Below are 21,140 nucleotides of genomic sequence, written 5' to 3'. Positions count from 1 at the left end.
TGAGTTTGTTACAAACATTGTCGGGCCAAGTTTTAACCACTAGACATGTAATTAAAATATTCACTGAGGAACATGACAGGCAAAATGAAAGCCTGTATTAACTCTTCCTTGCCAGCAGGTGGCAGCAGACTCAAGGTTAACTCATCGCTTTAAAGCTGAGCTTTAATCCGGAAGAAATGGAAATACTTCACTTGGCTAAAAGCCCACAGATGGACCCTCATGTCCAAATGTTTCTATGTGTCAGCTGTTAAAGTACCCAAAGCTTTCAAGTAAATTCTTGTAGATTTGAAAGTCACATTAGTCACACATTCTTATTTGTTTCATATCAATATTTTATTTATTTGGTATCAAATTCTTTGCACACTAGTTACATATAAACATGTTTTACAATATAAGGTGTATCTGTCCAATATTTGGCAAGTTTGACTTTGGCAACAAACGTGTTGTAACAATACCTGGTATTTAGTTAGTCAGCACTGGTGAAACATGACGGTGCATTTTGTGCATCTGTGATGACGCAGGTGTGACATGATATGATGTTGAAACCGGATGTGCGAGCCTGTGTAAGCCTGTATTTCTTTGCTCTGTGTCACTCCTGTAATGCGCATCCCTGAGCACCTAAACAGCACGGGCACACTTGTGACAACATGGAGGCACTTTTCTAAGATTGTGTTTCCTGTGAGAAAACATCAACTGACATTCAAAAACAGAAGTCGACCGGTCTGCAGCCTTGCTAGCACTAGCCTACCGAGCTTTTAACAAGACTGCAGAAACTCTGTCACATCTGAACTGTACATTATTACATTCTTATACCAACAAAGTGCTGACAAAGTGCCTATTTACAGAGTGCTAAAAGGTCCAGGAAAAATCTTTACAAAGCATCAAGGTTAAAAGGCAAAACATATTGGCAGATAGAGCATATTTGATGAGTGACATGAAGTAATACAGTACTTTCTGCCAATGAAGTACCAGTGTGGAGACATATACAGCAACTCATTCTGTACATACACTACTTTCCTCAAAGAGATGCTATAAAAAAAAAGACCCAAATATTCTGAATTTCTACAAGGAGGTGACTCAAAACCTTTATTTTGAAAGCTACAATATGTAACTGCATTAAAAGTGTTTTTCTTAATCCTTCCCTCCTCCTCCTCCTCCTCCTCCTAAACTGGTCAGATGCTCATTTCTGCACCGGATGAGCTGTTCACTTTCACTGCGTCTGAATTCTTCAGAATATTTACTGATGTATGTGAAATGTCAGTTGTTATGAAAGAATATGAAAAACACAATAATGTAAACAACAACAACAGCAAAGAAATACTGACAGTGGAGTTGATGGTAACAAACCAATTAAAACTTACTCTACACCATACTACATCTACACCGTACTCACCTCTTAAAATTTCCAAAGTATTATTTCTTAGAAGGAGGTGTGTTCTGACATTAAGCCTTTATCAGGTATCAGTATATATATTAAAAATGTCTTCAGCAAAAGGACTAAACAAAGCTTTTTCGTCCAGTTTTAAAAACACATCCGCTTAGCTGTGAGAAAATCTGATTGTATGTTTTCTTGCCTGAGCCTGAATCCGTAAAGTCATACTAAAAATTAATGGAAATGACCAGAGTACAAAAAGAGGATGTTCATCGGGGTCTAAGTCAAAAAGATAGCTTTTTGTCATTGTTGTTTCTCAGATATTATGAACTTTAACATCAAGCAAAATCTTTCTTTTTAATGTCTTAAGGTTCCAGCTTGAAGCTTTAAATGTCTTGTTTTTTTTTTCAGAAACCAAAGAACCTGTTTCCCTGACACCCACCAAAGGTATAGTATAGTATTCAGGGAGCCATCTCATTACAGCTTGAGGTGTTTCCTTTGATATTTCCTTAAGGATCCAGTATGGGATTGTCTGTCAGTACCTCCAGCAGTCACATCTCAAAGTGACGGTACATGCTCTCCACGTAGCTCAGGACCCTTTGCCAGTCAGGACCACCTGCTCTCAGCATCTCCTCTACCGTCTGTTGGACAAAGATGCCAAATACATTTATAAACTCAAAATCAGCCTTGCATCCATCGTAGATGTAGCTTAACAACAGTTTGGTTTTTTTGTAAAATACTCAGACATACCAGCGTTTGTACAATCCCAACAGTCTCTCCTGTTTTGAATGCCAGACTGAGATTCTCCCTCTTACAAAGAAAAGAACGAATCGATAAGTCGAACACCATAAATCACTCTGTCCTTTTCATTGCACAGGTGCCAGGCACAGTTCCTACCTTGTTCTCCGGAGTAAGAGCACTGTAAGGGATGTGTGAGGGGAGGTAGGTGTGGTAGACAGCACAAAAGGCGAGACCATCAGCCCAGCTGCTGCTGAAGTTTGTGATATCAATATTCTGCAAGGAAAGGAAAGACAGGAGAAGTCAAACGACAGGAATTGCAGCGGTTTTGGTTTTAATGGGCAACACCAGAGTAACAACTTGAAATTTGGGTAAAAAATCCAAAAAACACAATCTATTCCAGAGGTTTTGGAAAACTGTAATTCTGATTTCTTACCATGAATATTAGAATTTATGAGACACAGCTTCAAGTCTGAATTTCAAGTAACAAAATCAGGAAACTCTTTGGGGCAGTATGAGGCTACTGATTTGCATTACTATCATTAACATATCATATTTTTACAGATGTGTGTTTCCTAAGGTTAAATTGTCAAATATCATCAAAAGAACAATAGCCGTTGCTTGGAAAAAGCACTATTTTATTTAATTTGTATAAAATACAAATTTACATAAAATACAATTTAGTTCAGCTTTAAGAAAGACATATGTACTAAATTGTGTCCACCTTGTAGCCCTGTGTTCGGCTCTGACACCAGCGCAGCAGCGAGTTTCTCTTGGAGCCTCCATGGCGACGCAGCAGCAGGCTGAAACCATCCTGTGACCTGACAACAAGATAGAAACTGCTGATGGCTGCAGATTTAGAGATTTCATGGAGGTATGAAAAAAAAATCTTGCCACTGTTACTGAAAGAAAAACGTAATTAAGACATTGATTCAGTGTTTTGGCCCCATTGTTGAGCTTTATGAGTTCAGCAGATAAATGTACTTGGGTCAAAACGAGTAATTAGATTTAGATTTAGATTTAGATTTAATTAGATTAGATGTGTGTGTGCTGACGTACTTGGTGGGAGGTAACTCAGTGAGGGCAGAGTTGTACTTGTTTAGAGACTCCTCACGTTTTCCTGCAAAGACGAGCAACAGTAGTATCATGATCACGAGCAAGCAGTGCTGAAAGGACAGACGTGTGGTTACACAACCTTACTTTACTAGCAGTTCTGTTCTTCACAGTGGACATGTTGCTAAGTTTTTACCACTCTCAACTGTCATATTAAGTGTCATTAACATGAAACAATCTGCAGTGTGTGTGTATTTGAATGCCTGCATGCTCAGGCATGTGCATGTCCCTGTGCATCCTCCTGCATGTACAGCACAAAAAAGGGGCCCAATTGTAGAAACTGCTTTATGGCACCACTAGTGGTTAAACACTCAGTGGGGTGCCTTTTTGAGTGAAAACCGCTATACGAAACACACAGGTGTACTGTGACATGTTGTATATGAGCATTTTGTGCACACACACCTATGTCAGTGCTTGACCTGCTGTCTTGCCAGTCCAGACTCCTTCGGCCTCTTAGTTGCCCCAAATTCTTGAAAACAAACGACATTCGTTCACATTAGGTCAAAATCATTACATGCACATAAAAGCATTGATTAAATACATAGGCATTTCCTGTATAACAACTAAACGCTAGTGAGGAATGTTTCCAAAGTTACAGCATTTCACCTTATTTGTGGGTCCAGCTGTTGTGGTAGTGTTGGACTGGGAGGTTCCATTCTGCATGGTGACGGAGTCTGAGGAGGCAGGTAATCTGGACAGACTTCTGTAGCATTACAACCCAGTAAAAAGAACAGACACAATAAACTGTTTTGGTGGCATTTTTTCCAGGCCAGCTGTTCTACTCAGCTCCAGCTGTAAATTAAACTATTAAAACTGTCCTCAAGTGGCTCTGTGAAGGCCTGCGGACTGAGTGCAACACATTCAAAGGAAGCCAAAGTGACAGTCCTGACCAAATTTGGTAATTGTTCCCCATTTTTGCATGCTATGTCAGAAACAAAAATGTTTAAGATGGAAAAGAGGGTTTGTTTTGAAATATCTGACTGTCTGAACACATTGAGGAGACCCCAACACAAAATCGTGCATTAGTAATGTGCTGAAGAAGTTACTATTTGCTTTTGTGTATTCCCCAAAAAGCAAAATAGCTTATCGCACCTTGATCTCTCTGCGGTTGCCGTCCTTCGTGTCTCACTGGATCGCACCTCCTCTCCACTCCTATCCTCGTTGGTCACGTTTCTCAGGTAACGTTTAGTTACACCTTTACAGCCTGTTGTCACCTCCTCGCTGACAACATTTTTCGTCACGTCATTCCCGCTTCTACTTTCCATCCCTTCTCGCCCCAACCTGCACACCGCCCTATCCCTGCCCCTCTGGGACCCATCTTTGCTCTCAAAAGTGTTGGCTGGTTCTGCATTGGGCCTCTCTGGTTCCTGACATGGAGCCTGGGTGTCACTTTTGCCTTGAGCCTGGGTGAGAGTTGCTAGTCTCTGCCGGCTCTCCTTTAACTCCCCTCTCAGGGTGACCAGTTGCACATCAGCCTCCTTCTGTCTCTTCTGGGCAGCAGCCAGCTCCCTCTCCGCGTCCTTGTGCGACGTTCGGAGCGCCGTCAGCTCTTCCTCTGCCTCGGCTCTCAGGCGGTCTGCCACTGCCACTGCCACCTGGAGGTCAGCCTGGAACTGCAGCCATTCCCCACGTTCTGTCTGGAGGGGAAAGAGTGGGTGTGTTAACACGAAAAATACTTATTCCAAATAATTTAAGATACATTATAGGAACATAAACTGATATTTGTGGTATCTTGTCTTTCTTATAAGGTAAGAAACTATACAAATTATACAAAAATCTTAACCAAACAGTGATGCTAAATGTTAAGCTGAAGGATCACCAACTATTTCAGAACTGATCTTATTCAAATTTACCTCTGGGTCCATAACAATAATACATGCAACTTGTGTTTTCATTGCAGTACTGCATAAACAGGCAAATTCCTGCTGCTACACTTAGACAAGCTAAGTGTAACATTTATTAGAGTATAAATTGTTTTCTACAGTAACTCCATACAAAGGATTAAAACAGGCATTCTTAAACCCAAACTGGGTCTGATGGCCAAAAGCAAACATGGCTGAACTCTCAGCAGACAATGACTATAATCAAACAAACAGCATTAGGAGACCAACTCATTAGAACAACTCATTAAGAGACTACAAGTTAAACTGAACTGAGCAGCAAGCTTCAGCAAGCAGAGAGGAATGGCACTGGCAAGTCATTTCTAATGAGGCATAAATGAGCCAAGAGGTTCTACTCATGTCATCTAAAATCAACTAACCAAGAATGTGGGTTTAATTTTTAGAAAAAAAAAAAAAAAAGACCCCTAACAAGTCTGAACAAAGACAGAAAAAACACATTTAAGCAACACTGTGGTTGGGAGCCAAGCCAACGTTTCATTGTGAAACTGCCTTCTGTGTCACCATCCCCATGGTTCAGTAAACGTTTTCCTTAGAAATGAGCCACACTGGTTAGATAGGAAACTTATTCTGACACAGACTCAGTTTAAAGATGTGTGGCTAAGGTAGAGAAAGCTATCACTTTTCATTCCTTTAGAGTGTTATTGCCTCGGACATGCACAAACACTACCCCCAGACATCAAAAGACGCACTCAGAACCAATGAAGCCAAGAGGTAAACGATACCAGACCATTATAAAAAAAAAAAAAAAAAAAAAAAAAAGTTAAGCTGCCATCATCATGAAAAGAGAGTGGGAATGAGAAAAAAGGAAAAGAAGAGAAGAAGGACAATAAAAGTGGTTTAAATCGTGGACAGATTTAATGACGGAAGCGTACAGACTGTGGAGCAATGTAAGCAAGAGTGAGGTGAAGGACTGTTGAGAAGAGCAGAGGATGGGAAGGTTGATAATTAGATGAAGAATGGACAGAGATATGGAGGAGGAGGTGCTTTCTGAGCCAAGTCGCTCCCTCATCTGACCAGTGACTCAAGACCACAGCTGGACCCGATTACACTATATGCACACACACACACACACACACACGCACACACACACACGCGCACACACACACGCAGACACACACTCATATCATATTCCCCTTTTGTCTCCCACACATGCACCTCCCTTATTCTTTTACCTCACCACCAAACCGCATTGGGAAGTTTTCTCACACACATCCACACATTCAGGGTAAGTTGGAAAACACTCTCTCTGGCAAACATGTGTCAAATGAATAGTAAGGTCTCTGTGTGTGTAGTTCTATATTAAGCAATACTAAAATACCCGGTAGGATTTGGAGGATCCTGTCTTCACAGAGTCTTTGCTATCTGAGTGTGGACACTCCAACTGGAGCATGTCTGTTTAAGGAAACAGGAAGGGGTGCTCCTCAGCTCACACTGAGATAAGGGTGTGGATTGTCACTCTTAAGACAGACACACACACACACACTCCCTCTCGTTCCCTCAAGACCTGACCTACTGCCCCACTGCAAGACCAGATGTGGTGTCCAGCATTCACAGGCACACACACTGACACAAGCAGATACACATGCTGTCTATACTGTTGACGCACATCTGACTTCCTGACAGTTTCTGGAAAGGGTCCAGCACACTTGGAGACTGTGTGCTGTGTGTGTGTGTGCGTGTTCTAACCATCTGTCCCGACTTCACCTCCACACCCAGTCTTTCTAACGCATACTTGGGGAAACATCCCAACTCTGTAATGGCTCCTCTCTCCAGTTTTCCACAGCCAGCAGTGTGCATTCAAAAGATGGTTGAATACACTCTTATGCCTATTAAGGGACATTTCTCTCCCTCTGTAGCAGTCAAACACATGTACAGAGCAAAATGGCCAAAATTCCCACTGAATGGCTACTGAGAATAACTTGAGAGAGCCTACAAGTTGCATAAATGTCCCTCAGACATCAAAGAAAAAGGTCCTCAGTCGCTGCCATTTACTCTGCAGAGCAAATGCAACACAGTGTGCACACAAGCCCCCTCTTCCAACTGCCAAACACAAACTAAATCTTCATTCTATATGTGAGCAGCCTCCATGGCCCCCAGACACAGGGCCTTTTTGAGTCTGGTTCGCCGGAGCAGCCTAGCGAGGAGAAAAGAGAGAAGAGGGAACCTGGAGATCATTCCTGGAAATCTCCGCCAGCGTTCACCTGGAACTGATCTCAAAGCAGGGCTTTGAGATTGACTAAATCTCCAGGAGGGAGCACAGATCTGACCTGCCACCCACTACTCAGCCATGAATGGAGTGTTTTCATTTTTGTTGGTTAAGACAATTGAAGACTGGTGGTGCACATAAGCACAGACAGATGGTACACTGGATAACATTCTTAGTAGTTCGCTGCACATTGGGTAATCATGTGTACTGCCCCCCCCCCCCACCCCCCCTAGAATTCAGTTTAACATCAGTATATCCGAAATACATTAAGAAACTTAGACAGAGAAAGACAGGGGCATTTGGGGAAGTGGGAATGAAGACAGATCAAGAGGCGCAGAGGAGAGGCTTAGCTGATAGAATGTGACAGGAAGAATAATGGCTACTTAAATTACATGGAAAAAAGGTCAAAAACAAGGGGTCAGAGCTAAAGAAAAAAAGGCTTAAGCAAGTTGGGGTCAGATAAAAAGATGAATGGAGGTGAAAGAACAGACTAAGAGGGGAAGGTGAGAGATAGAGATGGGGTGAGGTGACGACAGAGAGAGGAAGGGGAGAATAAGATGGAGTGGAGCATTGCAGCAAAAGTTGCAGGGTAATTGTTTTGAGTTCTTGTGTTCAGGGAGGAGCGGTCAGGAGAAAGAATGAGGGAATGAAGAAAAGGCAGAGAGGCACAGCAAAGGAAGGAGGGGGAGAAGGGAGAGGGGAGAGGGGGGGCTTCCCTGCAAAGCTAAAACCCAATTGTACTCGCCAAGACTTTCAATGCATCTTGTATGTGTTTGTGAGTCCTCTGTCTTGCATGTTGCACGCACACACACACATACACACACATAAAAACACATGGCCTGCCAGTCACTTCAAGCTGCAGCCTCCCCCCAACACACACACATACACACACACACACACACACCATACAGCACAAAACAAAACAAGTTTTGTCTCTTGAACAGCCGAATGTGAACCCCCTCCTCTGCACTGCACTCCCCTTCTCTGGCTCTCCACAAAAAAAGGCTCCCAGGACAGGAGCTAGCTTATATTGCCCTGCGGAGGGCCCATATAAACACAGTGTTGGATTGCCCCAATTTTTAATACATGGCTACCTCTCTGTACTACACCGCAGTCTCTCTGAGGTTTAGCTGGCCTGCGCGAGGCTTATATTTCCAGGTCCTGATGGGGATGTGGGAAAGTGGAGGAGAGAGGGAGGAAAGACAGGAAGGAGTAGGGATAGAATATCAAGTAGAGAAAGAGTTGACAGCATGGAGGTGTGGAGGAGGAGAAGAAGTGGAATACATGCGTCAAATTAGTACTTGCTTGTAATATAATGCAATTAATATAATTCTTATTCTCATACATGGAAAAATAAGAGAATAACGGATGCGAGGACAGTCACAGAGTGAAGAAGAGAAAAGAGGTGGTGTTGAGGGAGGCACACTGTAGGTCATATTCCAGCTGTTGTAATCTGTGGCAGATCTAGAGGAAGCTCGGAGCCTCTGGCTACAATCCTCACAAGGGAGGGTCAGGAATTGGAACAAACGGCTGACAGGAAATTACCGCAGAATATCACCATCCTCATAAGAGCATGAAACACCGGAGCAATTGGACTGAGGAATGTTTTTGTAGAGTATTTTTTCTTCTTATTGTGCATGGTTTATCCAACTTTGGGTTTGGAACCTAATAATGGGTCAGTCCAAAATAGCCATTCAGCCTACTGGACAAGCATCTAGGGCCTGGATCCCAGAGAGAGAGAAAATAAACTTTCAGAAACATTTGTAAGAAGTCTTAGTCTAGTAGGACTCTTCATACTCTGCACTTTTAAATCTACAAAACACTTTTAAAGCTTTAACAATGAAAGCAACAGGTGTTCTGCTAACATTCAAGAATTAGGTTCTCCCTTCAAAAGGAGCCACCACATGCACAAGCACAGAAACGTAAACAGAAGAAGATCTCAAAGATTTTCCTCTTTTGGGCCTCTCAGGAGAAGCAGAGGACAGGAAGATCTCCATTAGCAAAGCTAGAACTCCCAGGGAGACGAGCGGGGCCCATTCAAGGGCCTACAGGAGATGAAGGGTTACAGGGAATGCTTTGGTGTTATCTCCTGGATGAAAGGCCACAAACACTACAATGACTTATGTATAATTGGAGTGCGTGACTTCCTGTTTACATTGCTACTCCACTGTGCTCTTTCAGTTGTGTTGACAAAAAAAATATTTTTTTATTTTTGTGTGTGGAAAAAAAGGACTAGATACGGAAAAGGGGATATGCAAAATGAACTTTGAAATGAATACTCCCTTTAAAACTTCCTTTAGAAGACTAAGGCCTTTTCTCTGTCAATATGGTCCCTGCTTCTCTTACTTACCAACTAGATAACTATATGTCGTGCTTTTTGCTTTCATAAAGCAGACATGTAGCTCAAAATCACCATTAGCATCACACTAAGCACACGCCTAACAACTGGTAAAGAAGAAACTGTCCAGAAGATATTTAAAAACAAGCGACCTTTTGAGCTCACCTGCAAAGTACTCTTCAAATTCTTCACTTCTGTCAGTAGATGCTTCAGTATCTCTGGAGGAAGGATACAGAAATGTCAGAAGACATCATATGCATGTCAAATACAAAAAAGAAATGTCAAGGAAATGGATTTTCCCTTCTCTAAACAGGGAAATGTTAGGCCCACTATGAAATGAAAAGTTGTAATGTTCAAACAAAACTTCTGCATGCCTGAATATTATTATAGTAGTATATAAAGTATATTTAGTGGAAGAAATGTATTGAAAATTTAAATACTAGTGGTATAACAACATATATCACTCTTGCCTGCTGTGTTTGTGGCCCCATCATCACTGGCAGTGATACCCAGTGATGTCCTACACTCTTGCAGAAGCTTCTCCAGTTCGTCACCATGGCTGTCCCTGGCTTCATGACCAGGCAGTAAAGACTGACTCAGACCACTGTCCTTTTCTTTCCACTTCAGCCCTGAAGAGCTGCCCTGCAAAGGTGAAGAACTACACAGAGAAGAGGGACTCTTTGTGGGGCTGACGGCCACAGTCTTCCCCTGGGAGCCTGAAGTCCTAGGGGTAGAGGTTTGAGGACCTCCATTCCTCCCCAAAACAGCTTGTACTTTGACCACACCACTTCCTGGCTTGTTGTGCACTGGGCTTACTCCAGGGCCAGCGGTTGAGCTGTTTGAGCTGACTGGTGGATGAGGCCTCCAATCAGGAGCGGGACTGGACGTGCCGGGGGTGGTCGGGGTGCTGGTGGGCTGTGATTTCTTCCCGATGGATGTGACGACTGGGAGCGGAGGTGGAGGTGAAACCGGGGCAGGAGAGGAAGGCTGAGGAGGTGAGGTAGGGTGAAGGAGTTGGGGAACACTGGGTGTGAAAGGAGGCACATCAGTTTGTGGAGAAGCAGGAGGAGTGTGGAAAGTCTCCGCATGGGCGCCTACTGAAAAAAAAACAAAAAGACATGAAAGTCAGATAAAATAAGCTAGCAGCACACATGTTTAAAGACCGCCTGCAGACATGTTTCAAGAGTTTTACACTACTGCAAACAAGATGTCTCCAGCTTCACTGAGTCCTTTTTCTTTTGTATGTGCACTGGAGGTTTTAAGTTTTCACATTATTTGTGTAAGATGTCGCAAAATCATGCTCATCATAAACCGAGATCTAAGGTGAGCGTAGAGAAACTTTCATATGAAAGCAAAAGCTGCTTTGTAGTGTCTGAGTGCAAGAGACACTGAAAGAACGGCCTAAACAACCGAATCATGGACAGAATGACGACAGAAAACAGTTTAGTGGTCACTAATCTGGCATGTTGACACTGAAAACACCATTTACTGAGGTTGCCAGAACAACAAGGCCCTTATTGGCTAGAAAACATCCAGGCCATGCCCCTGAAGATGCTATGATAGACACATTCCTCTTGGACTGCTCATCAACAATGTTGCTGTGACACTCTTTCTCCAAACGCAGGAACACAGACACACACAGAGGACAAATCTTACATGTTACATTTGCAGCAAATAAATTTCCAAACTGGACACAGTAACAATAACAAGCGAATTTTACGTTTTTTGGCTCGGCGTTCCTCGCCCAACTAATAATAACTTCAGAAGCAATGGGAACCGCTAGGCATCGTGCCTCCTTCTTTTCGTTCCTCCTTTTCCTTGTTTGGACAAAATCCTCACTGCTAGAAAAATGAATGTGCTTTTTTTTTTTTTTCTTAAGTGATGTAAGAGCAGCAGTCAAACATTCGCAAAGTTATGCACCACCTGCTGCAAGGCCAAATCACTGGAAAAGAATGACGGGATTGTCTAATAACTTTCTCATGCCACCCCTGCTTTTTATTTTTTTATTCCAAACTTTAATGTGCTCGTCCAACCATGGGTGGCAGATTGACTGAATGAGTGTGCGTGTGTCCATTGAGGTCTGTGTGAGTGTGTGTGTCAGATAGCATTAGGCTTCCTATGATTAATCCGCTGCCCTTGTGCTGAGCCGGGGAATTTTGCCGATTCATCACAGCTGGCCCGGCGGGGCCAGAACGAATCACACAGGGACGCGAGGAGAATGACCACTCACTGAGCAACACGCAGGAGGTCTGCCAAGATTCCTCCTACCGCTGCACGCACGCACACACACACACACACACATGCACACACTGTCTTTCCGCTTGCTTCTCCTTTTGTTGCCTTCAATTTCCTGATTATCCCTCATTAACCCCCTCTTTTTTAAGGGATTTGGTTGTAGTTTACCCACTTCTCCTGTATCTGTTCTCGTTTTTCTCTTCACTATCCTCCTCTTACTACATAAATCTGAGCCTTGAGGTGTGCTGGCTTTATTTTCAAAGAATCTCAAAACACACACACATACACTGACAGCTGTCTGTGTGTAGAGGCAAATCTCTGAAATACATTACAGAACTCAGACGTAGATCAAAGAAGATTCAAAGGAAAAATAGAGTTTAAAAAGAAGTAAAAGATTGATGAGTGTATATGTGTGTGTTTGTGTGAGACATACCTGCGGGTCCATGGCCGTCCTTGCTGGAAAAGTTGCCCATACTGCAGTACTGGGGTTTGGGCCACAGATGCGGCCCTGCAGGTGCTTGTTGCTTTTTCACTTAGCCCAGACCAAAGTGGCACTGTGGAGGTGACCTACACACACACACACACACACACACACACACGACATCCAGTTAGATGATGGATGTAGTCCTGCACTTTTTGCACCGCTATGCAGCTGAGAAATAAGTCACTGACCACAGCTCTGAACACAACCAGCTCCGATTCCCTAAAAGTTAATAATGGCAGACTGAGGGAGGAACAGAAGCAGGAAACTCCAGGGTGACAACATGTGCCAAGCAAAGTGTTGGCATGTCAGGTTTAAATGCATCTGAATGAGTATCAAACGATGAGACAATGAGCCAAAACCAACACAGAAGCGGCACATCCCGCGCCATCGAAACAACAAAACTTGTCCGAGTTTTCCCAAAACTAATTTGATGTAATATTTTGATAGAAACATAACATCACTTTGTTCTAAGGCCACACACTTCAACGCGCAATCAATCATCACTTTCAGACCGAATCAAACGCGCATCGGAAAGTTTGAAAAGAAAAGTTAGAAAAGTAAAAGTAAAAGTACTTTTCGCCTCTCTACGATAAAATCGACACACACCTTTAATCTGAAGAGCAACAAAACAGTAGATACAAACCGCTAAGAGCAGACAAATGAATCCAAAATCTTTCGTTGTGAGTTTGGCGAAACGCTTTCGTCTCCACGTTTTGCTTCCTCCGGCGCTGCTCAGCCGAGGCGCACTGCTCTGCTGGGTCTTCACAGAGGAGAGGGAATGGCTGCTGGAGACGTGCGGCTGCATCTCATATGAACAAAGTTTAACTTACGCAACATTTTATGGTTTAAAAAAAACTCGATAAGAAAACAAAGGCTGGTTCATTTAATTTAATTTAATCCGCACAGCAAAGCAAAGAGCGAAGAAAACTTTCCACAGCGATAACCGATGGCACAGATGGCCGCTGTTTGCGTCCACTGGAGGGCACAGTTAGTCTGTGTTAGGAGAAACCTGTTGCCTCTGGGATGTGGTGGCACCTCCTCACTTACCTCTTTCTTATTATGAAGCTGACTCTCACAGGCCGATGACCCGCTGACCTACTGTGCCACACAACTCCGGGCTGATTCTCTGTTTTTAGACCAACTTTTACTTTACTGGATGAATTTTATTTTCACTTCCGCCAGTGAGTGTTTGGCTTCCACATCACTCAAGTGAGTTTTGAGACTGATGATGAGGATGATGGTGGTGTTTCAGATCAATATCACACACACTCAGAGCTGTCTTATTCTTTACCATTAATGCATGTCTTTGGTCTGATGAAAGCTGTAACATGCAGATTTAATTAGATATTGCTCATATTTTGTACAGTCTGTAAGCAGCCTCGTTTGATGTTTACTAAAGATTTCATTTACCTATTATTGCATTGCAGGTTACATAAAGAAATCTGGTTGTGTCATGTTCGATACAAATAAAAATAATTTCCTACAGTTAATCAACGTCTGTTTCCCAGTGTGAGATTTGCAATGCTGCAAACTTTGACATCTTGAATTTATGCAAATAGATAAAATCACATATTTGTATACATTGTCTATTTTATAAAGCCTCCAGCATCAGTATCAGTATCTTCCCCTGCTTTCTCGGTAAACATATTCTAGCCAAAATCTGAGAATTTGACCAGTTCATTGCTTAATGTTATCATAGCTTCTGAGATGCAAAATATCCTCTGATAAATCATGCATCAGCAGATTTGTGAACAGGTGGGTGCAGGGTCGAAGGTCACTGGTCTTTTTCAGGTCCTCCAGACATTTTTCAGACTCCTAAAGATCTAGTATGGATTGACATCAACCCTGCTTCAGAATGTTTATCCAATATTCTTTAGTTAAACGTCAAGAAACACAAAAACGCCTTAGGTAAGAGAGTGGATGTGAATGTCAGTCCTCCCCAACTTATTTACTTGACCACATCTTTAAAATTAGCCTGATACACTATAAAGTAATTTAGAACAAAAGTGACCCATCACATGAAACATGGACTTTTACTGGAGATTTGGAGATATAAATTCTAAAATCCACACATGGCTGAATGATTAAAGAGTCACAAAGTGCTCTAATCTCTTTAAACGTAATTAGAGCAAAACAGCATGAATTGCACTTTGACTAAAAACATATTTATTGCTTGGTACAAAAAGAACAACTTCATCATATAGCACTATACAGACAATAAGACCCATAGGTGTGACTAAAGTGCAACAGTGGAACAACATGTTTGCCAAATGCTTTTATTTCATTAGTCTTTTCTAACAATCTTGTGGTTAAATATTTATCATATTGCTAACAGAACAGATCTCTCCTCTAATGGACACAGATGAACTGCAGTTTGTAGACCTTCATGAATTCTAATGGCTGAGCACTGATGGTTGAAACTCACAGCAAACAGAAGAGCAGCGTGCTTTCAAACATTCCCGCTATTTTATTCCAACAGCCAACATGTTGTCAGATGTTCCTTTTGTCAGTGCACCGTCACGGCAGCTCTCCCTCACAAACCGTCCAAATGCTGAGCGAAACAGGAAGTTTGCTGCAGAGGGGGAGACAAGCTCTCCCTCACTCACTCTTTGACTGAGATCAATAGGTTTTCACAGTGGTCTGTGCTCACTGTACAGCACTGCAGTATAAAGAGAATCCATCAAAACCAGCCAGGTGCGTTACACAACCGCCAACCCCTACCCACACTGATTTCACACTCATGGGAGTGCAGTGCTTTGGGTTGCCAACATGTCAAATACTTTCAGGCTTGGATTTTAGAGCAGGCGAAGACCATGTCAAATCCATCTGAATCTGTAATTGCCGAAAGCAAAGTTTTAAAAGCCCCAATTTACCCTCTGCTTTTCCCTGAGGCACACAAACACACAGAGTGTTCTGTTGTGTTGAGACCATCACAACCCCATTATGAAATTGTTTATGGGTGTCAGTCTCTGTCCAGAGTAAGGTGACCAATTGTTTGGCTTCTGATGCCAGTTGGAGCCATTAGCTCCCTCTGCTGAGTGGATTATGACAATTTTGTTGGTGACCTACTGCACCAGCGTTCAGGGATGCCGCTACCGGGGCTCTAATAACTCCCAACCTGCCACAACTAGCCATTGGTTCAATTTGGCAGCCAGACAGGGATGACTCTTCTGCAATGATAAAAATGGATTACAAGGTCTGGCTGACCCATAAGTGATGAAACACTCAACTTTCTCACCATCCACATTTTTCACAACTTTGCAGAACACTAGTAAAACCTCCTCCTGTCCCACTGTGGATAGTGAACTACAACTTTCCCCTTTAATAACGACTTTTAATGTCACCGTCATATTAGATTCAGTAGATTTCTACATACCCATACTCAGCATAAGAGGCAGTAAATTTAACGTCAGTATGACCCTGTGCAATCTATAAGGCACAGCACGCATTCTCAACCACACTCAGTGTCTCGCCAAGTCTTAAGTCCCTTTTCGCTGCCAGTTTCTTGGTGTACACACAAATGGAAACACCAATCCCATAATCTATAAATCCATGTATAACAGGGGGACAAATGGTGGACACAGCAGGGGGAATGGTACAAAGTTGGACTGCACAGGAACTGTCTGCCTCTCACGGGTCCTTGTCTCTCTAATACCAGATTAGGTTAATGAGTGTGTGCGCCAGGAATGATTTTCCACCTGGGTTAATCCCCACCGAGGACATAGGCTTACCTCAGAGGAATCACCATTCTACCTTGTCCAACTGCAGTGTCTCAGCTAGGTAAATTAGGATTAATAAGCCAGCCAGCCGTATTAAGTGTTGTTTACATGACTCAGGTCTCGATATCAAACGTAAATAAACGTAAAGATGTGTTTGCTATACGCAAAACTGCCCTGCCAATCTCTGCTATTCTTTCACCAACCTGACTGAATTCTTGGGAATGTAACTTTCCTAAAAACACTGCCCTGCACCAGTCACTGATTCAGACGCAACCTGTGTCTTCCACCTCTGTCTCCTGATTGACAGCCAATGCCAGACAGTGCCAGCAACTGCCAGGTCTTCTTGATGGATGGCACCTGCTCCTCCTCAGAGGAAATCAATTGAAGTTATGGGCAGGGATGGGCTGCTCAAGCTCTTACACATGGCTCTATGCCTGGGGAAGGGGGGCAGGGGGTGGTGGGGGGCGTCACAGGGAGAGGGTTGCCAACCATCTGTGTACAGAGGGGCACTGCCAAACGTCAGTCCCTTATTACGCCAGGCCTCAAGGAGACACACAATGTCTCCAAATTAAACATGTTAGCTCATTCAAGCCACATTCAGTGACAGTCTTTGGGAAGTTCCAGCATCATTACCTACTCATCCAATCATTCACATTGCTTTGTACCCTCTCAGTGCTTTAAAGACTCTAATTTCAGTGACTAATTGATGCAATCAAGAAGAATTTAAACTATTTTAACGTGGTGCGCTACTTACAGTATTCCATATTACTATAAGACATCACTTCCAACTTGCCAGCATACAGGTTCAGTCAGGAATCCACACTAACACGTCATCAGAGAGCACATGGGCCACATTGGTGCAATGGGCCAGCATAGCTACAATCTTAGACGCGCAAAAGTGTAGTTACTGCAACTCAACCAATGCTGCTGGCCAACCTAAATCCAACCTAGAATCACAGGTTATTTTGAGGGAACTTTCTGGCCCACGAAGGAGGGAGGTGGGATCTCCTGGCAGGTATTGGCCCGGCGAGTTACGTCCAGGAGGGGGGTCCTATGGGCCGCTGTACCCACCATGCCGGCATCAGTGTGCGTGCCAACCCACTGCAGCACACGGGCAGAGGGCCGGTGGTACAGGGCCAACTGCCTGGAGCTGTAGCCACACATCCCAATCCCCACGGCCCCCAGCAGCACAGCCATACCAGGCATGGTCTTCTCAGCTGGAGGCGTTACAGACACATTATGGTAGGCCTGGGTCTGAAAGGGAAGAAAAGTGGAGAGCGAAATGTGATCAGAGGAATGTTGGATTTTCTTGCTGTGAGCATGAAAGTCAAATAAATTGTCACAGGCCATCAAAGCAGCCAGGAAACAACACAACCTCCCCGCAAAGAATGACAAAAGAGTTATGGTTTGTTAATATCCAAAGTATATGTACGGACGGAGAGCAATTTTATTTCCAAAGACCACAGTACAGGAGGACAACATGCCTTGCAGCCCTTTTTCCAAACAATTGTCTGCATCAAATGAGTGAGCCACAATACACTCACCTCAGCCCCCTGCCTCATCCAGCCCTCCCACCAATGCCCAAGAGATTAAAAACCCATCTTCTCTCATTTACCAAATCGCAGTCTGTCTCTTTCAACAAACAAAAAGCTTGTCTATTTTGCGACATGGGCAATTTCCTCCATGGGCCCTTGACAATTATAAAGAGCATAGAGGAGCAAATAATAGAAACTTCATAGTTTCTAATGGAGCTGTGTCACAGGCAGTTAAGAAGCCATTCCTGTGGCTCACTCACCCAGTTCCCATTTCCATTTACAATGCAATGGGCTGCAGTCGATGGCTTGGATTTTTCCAATGTTTGTGGTAAACACCACAAAAAACGTGATTGTGTTTTGTGAGCTAAAACAAAATGCATCCTATAATTACTGAAACAGTAGCCTGGATGGCATCTGTGTAATATCCTGGTACTGTATTTCATCAACTTGTCACAACTGAATCCATGAAGACACTTGATGCATGATGGCAGCATAAGTTTTAGTGAAACCAACTTACTGTATGCTCTGTCATTGTCTGTGAAACTATATGTATCCATAAAGCCAGTACCTTGCACCCGTTCATTACATCAGTGGCTGCTCTCCCCGAACGGTTAAGTTATTTCATGTGCCACTTTGTTCTGCTCCTGGAGGACCAGTGGAGACAGAGCATGCCAAGCACCATGCAACCTCGATTTCGAATCCGAGGCATTAACAGGGCTTTCTGCCCTTTTCTTTTAAAGGTCTTAAATCAAAACAAATTGCCTGGTGCAGATAAATTACAATAAAGTTCAATCCACTGCAGCCAACTTCGAATGACTCAGCACTTTACCCCCTTGATAGTCAGTTGCACAGACAGCTTTAATGCCACTATGCACCCGAGAGTAAAAATCACAGCACATGAAAATATGCTGTAGTTAGTTACAGTTTCTACTTGTCATTAAAACTTATACACCTTTATAACAGACAAAACCGTAAAAGTTCTCAGAAGTTGCCAAACCGCTCACACTCACCTGCAGCAACCTGATGTAGCCCGGAGTGAGTCTTGGGAGTCTGAAAAACATTTTGGAGCGTTCCACACTGACCTTCCTGTTAGATCAGGGATGAGTTAAAGGACAGGTAACACTTCTCTTTCTCTTTCTCCTTCTCTCTGAAGCTCCTCTCCCCTGGACTCCCAGAACGGGAAACCCAGTGACAGAGGGCCTGTCTGGGTGTATACGTGAACTCTTCAAACTGCGCTCCGCTATCTGATGCAGGACAGTCTGCTCAGTACTTATAATGAATGTCCTGACTTTACATAACAGGCAGACTGCAGGTGGCGCGTCTAAGGGGATTACAAGAGCTGGCACACAGGGACAAAGAAGTCAGTCTAAACAAACAGCAGGTTGAATCGAGTGCAGAACTGGGTGACACTTGAATATTAAAGTGGAAGCGGAGTCATACTGAAATCATATAATCAAACTGTATTATTGTTTTTACAAAAATAACTTAACCAAACTTTAATTAAAAATAATTTAAGTTATATGCAGTTTTGTCTGATGTATTGCACAACAGTGGAACACGGTACATTCATTAAACATTAAGTATTTTCTATGTAATCTTGTACACATTTGCAAAATTGGGATGAAGATCAATACAACTCTACATACTGTCGTTTCCAATATTTTGGTTTTTGCTCAAAACATTTTCATACTTTTGATGTGTATTTCCATCTTGTCTGAGGGCAGTATGACGCCAAAACAGAGTGGAAAATGATGAATGGGAACTTGTTGATTACTAGGTAGAGGAAAAACACATTAGCATCGAGCGTAAACAATTTCTGACTTCAGCAGTTCCCATGAATAGCCTAGTACAGAATGCCCAAGTCATTTGAAGTCAGAACCACTAGCGCCTACTTGAATCTGCCATGTGGGTTGTTTTGGATGTTTTCCTGTTGATGCTGTGAGTGGCTTCTCCTGCCATGTCAGCAAATTTCTTTAAGCTTTAATATCCTCCCTGGCCTCAGGGTCCTGAGCTTAGTAGGAGGTCTTATAATGAGGTAGCTGTGCTGATAACGTCTCTCGGTGGACGAGGGGAATTGTCTCCAGTGAGAGCAGCCAACAATGACCTTCTTCTCATCTCTGGTAATAGGACCCCAGTTCTGTCTCCCAACTCATGCATCCATGAATAATCTCAAACCCTGACTACAGCGCTGCAAAGTCGACACAATGCCACTGAAAATAGTGATGCCTAGAGGGTTTGTCAACTAAAACGTACAGTTTTTGAAGTACTACAGGAGATAAAACTAAAATCCGTAATGACTTCAATACTAGAAAACACAATACTACTTGAGATATTTCACTGGATACGTGAAAACTTTCACCGACTGGTGATGCTTGAGAAAATGCCAAGTGATTGCCTAAGTCTTTAGGATTCATGCTGTGGTCATCTTGGATATCTGCAGCAAATTTCATGGCAATGCATTGAATAGTTGTTGAATTATTTCAGTCTGGATCAAAGTGGTGGATTGAACAAAGGACAGACTGACAATGTCATCTCTAGAGCCCTGCTATCAAGGCTAAAACATCAAGAACTAAAACTACAAATGATGAACTTCATACTATGTTATGTAAGCGTGAGAGGCAATGTGGTCTTTGCCCTTATAGTCTCCTCTGGCTAATGTCTGCAGAATGAGCCCCATGAACTTCCATCAGACACAGCACCTGGTGCATCCATCCATGAATGGAGGCCACAGATGGCTGCCCTCATACTAATTGTTCAACACTATGATACTACACACACACACACACTCTCTGAGCTGTGTGTTGCAGTGTACAGTATAACCTGGTCTGGTCTCTACTGGTTCTTGAAAGTCCAGAGCTCCTCTGAAGCCGGTACGTGACAGACAGATCTCATACAGGTCATCACAATGGCACTGTCCAGCCGAGATAATTCTCTGCCCTTTTCCTGATCTTGTCCCCTGGCATTGAGCTATGGGTAAATGTATTAGAAAAGATTACCTGAGCTGTAGACAGGTATGGTGATGAGGAAGGTTAAGCTACTGACTCCCTGGGTAGTACTGTATCCCAAGGTCCACCAACAACATTCGGTGTTGCTATACTGAGCGTACAGTTATATAACAGCAACAAGGGGTTGTGGGGATAACGCAGAGGGACCAGTTATTGTTCTTTCTCATTCAACCCCATAACAAATATCTGCTGTGACACCACTAGTGTCATCACTGTCGCCTCCCTGAAGACTATCAATTAATCTAGTGCAGTTAGGTGAAACAGCAAATTTGAAAAGGCACATGGAACATCAACGTGGTCAGAAATTGATTTGAGGGGAGTGTACTGTAGATAATTGAGGAGCTATTAGGTTAACCGGCTGGGTTTAAATGTCACAACATCTGCAAACAATACTGAAGCTCCGGCAGAGCTGACATTTACTTCTCTGGCAATTAGGGGTTTAGGATGAGGAGGACGAGTGCGATGTTAATACCAATTAAATGTCTGATTAATTT

The 21,140-nt window shown here is 43.1% G+C and overlaps 1 protein-coding gene across 2 annotated transcripts; it reads right to left on the bottom strand.

Moving 5' to 3' along the window:
- Window positions 1-324: 324 nt before the first annotated feature.
- Window positions 325-13,309, bottom strand: si:ch211-195o20.7 (cytospin-A). 2 transcript variants are annotated; one of them, XM_041061522.1, is made up of 12 exons: window positions 13,031-13,309; window positions 12,337-12,470; window positions 10,139-10,762; window positions 9,834-9,886; window positions 4,316-4,860; window positions 3,830-3,926; window positions 3,626-3,692; window positions 3,170-3,230; window positions 2,835-2,931; window positions 2,270-2,386; window positions 2,123-2,182; window positions 325-2,013 (listed from the first exon to the last, which is right to left on the bottom strand). In XM_041061522.1, the coding sequence occupies exons 2-12, from the start codon at window positions 12,374-12,376 to the stop codon at window positions 1,924-1,926; spliced, it is 1,851 nt and encodes a 616-aa protein (XP_040917456.1). In that variant the 5' UTR covers window positions 12,377-12,470; window positions 13,031-13,309; the 3' UTR covers window positions 325-1,923. The 2 variants fall into 2 exon arrangements, with proteins under 2 accessions (XP_040917456.1, XP_040917457.1); XM_041061523.1 differs by having other exon boundaries at window positions 3,830-3,914.
- Window positions 13,310-21,140: the final 7,831 nt, after the last annotated feature.

Source organism: Toxotes jaculatrix, chromosome 17, assembly GCF_017976425.1.
Source record: "Toxotes jaculatrix isolate fToxJac2 chromosome 17, fToxJac2.pri, whole genome shotgun sequence".
Taxonomy (NCBI): domain Eukaryota; kingdom Metazoa; phylum Chordata; class Actinopteri; family Toxotidae; genus Toxotes; species Toxotes jaculatrix.
The sequence above is the reverse complement of the archived record's forward strand: the minus strand, read 5'-3'. Positions and strand labels throughout refer to the sequence as shown.

Excerpts from the sequence above, each read along its gene's own strand:
- si:ch211-195o20.7 (XM_041061522.1), bottom strand. The coding sequence starts at position 12,376 with ATGGGCAACTTTTCCAGCAAGGACGGCCATGGACCCGCAG. Across the intron at positions 2,387-2,834 it reads GCCGAACACAGGGCTACAAG|AATATTGATATCACAAACTT; the intron begins GTGGACACAATT and ends CTTTCCTTGCAG. Across the intron at positions 2,014-2,122 it reads TTGGGATTGTACAAACGCTG|ACGGTAGAGGAGATGCTGAG; the intron begins GTATGTCTGAGT and ends TTTGTCCAACAG.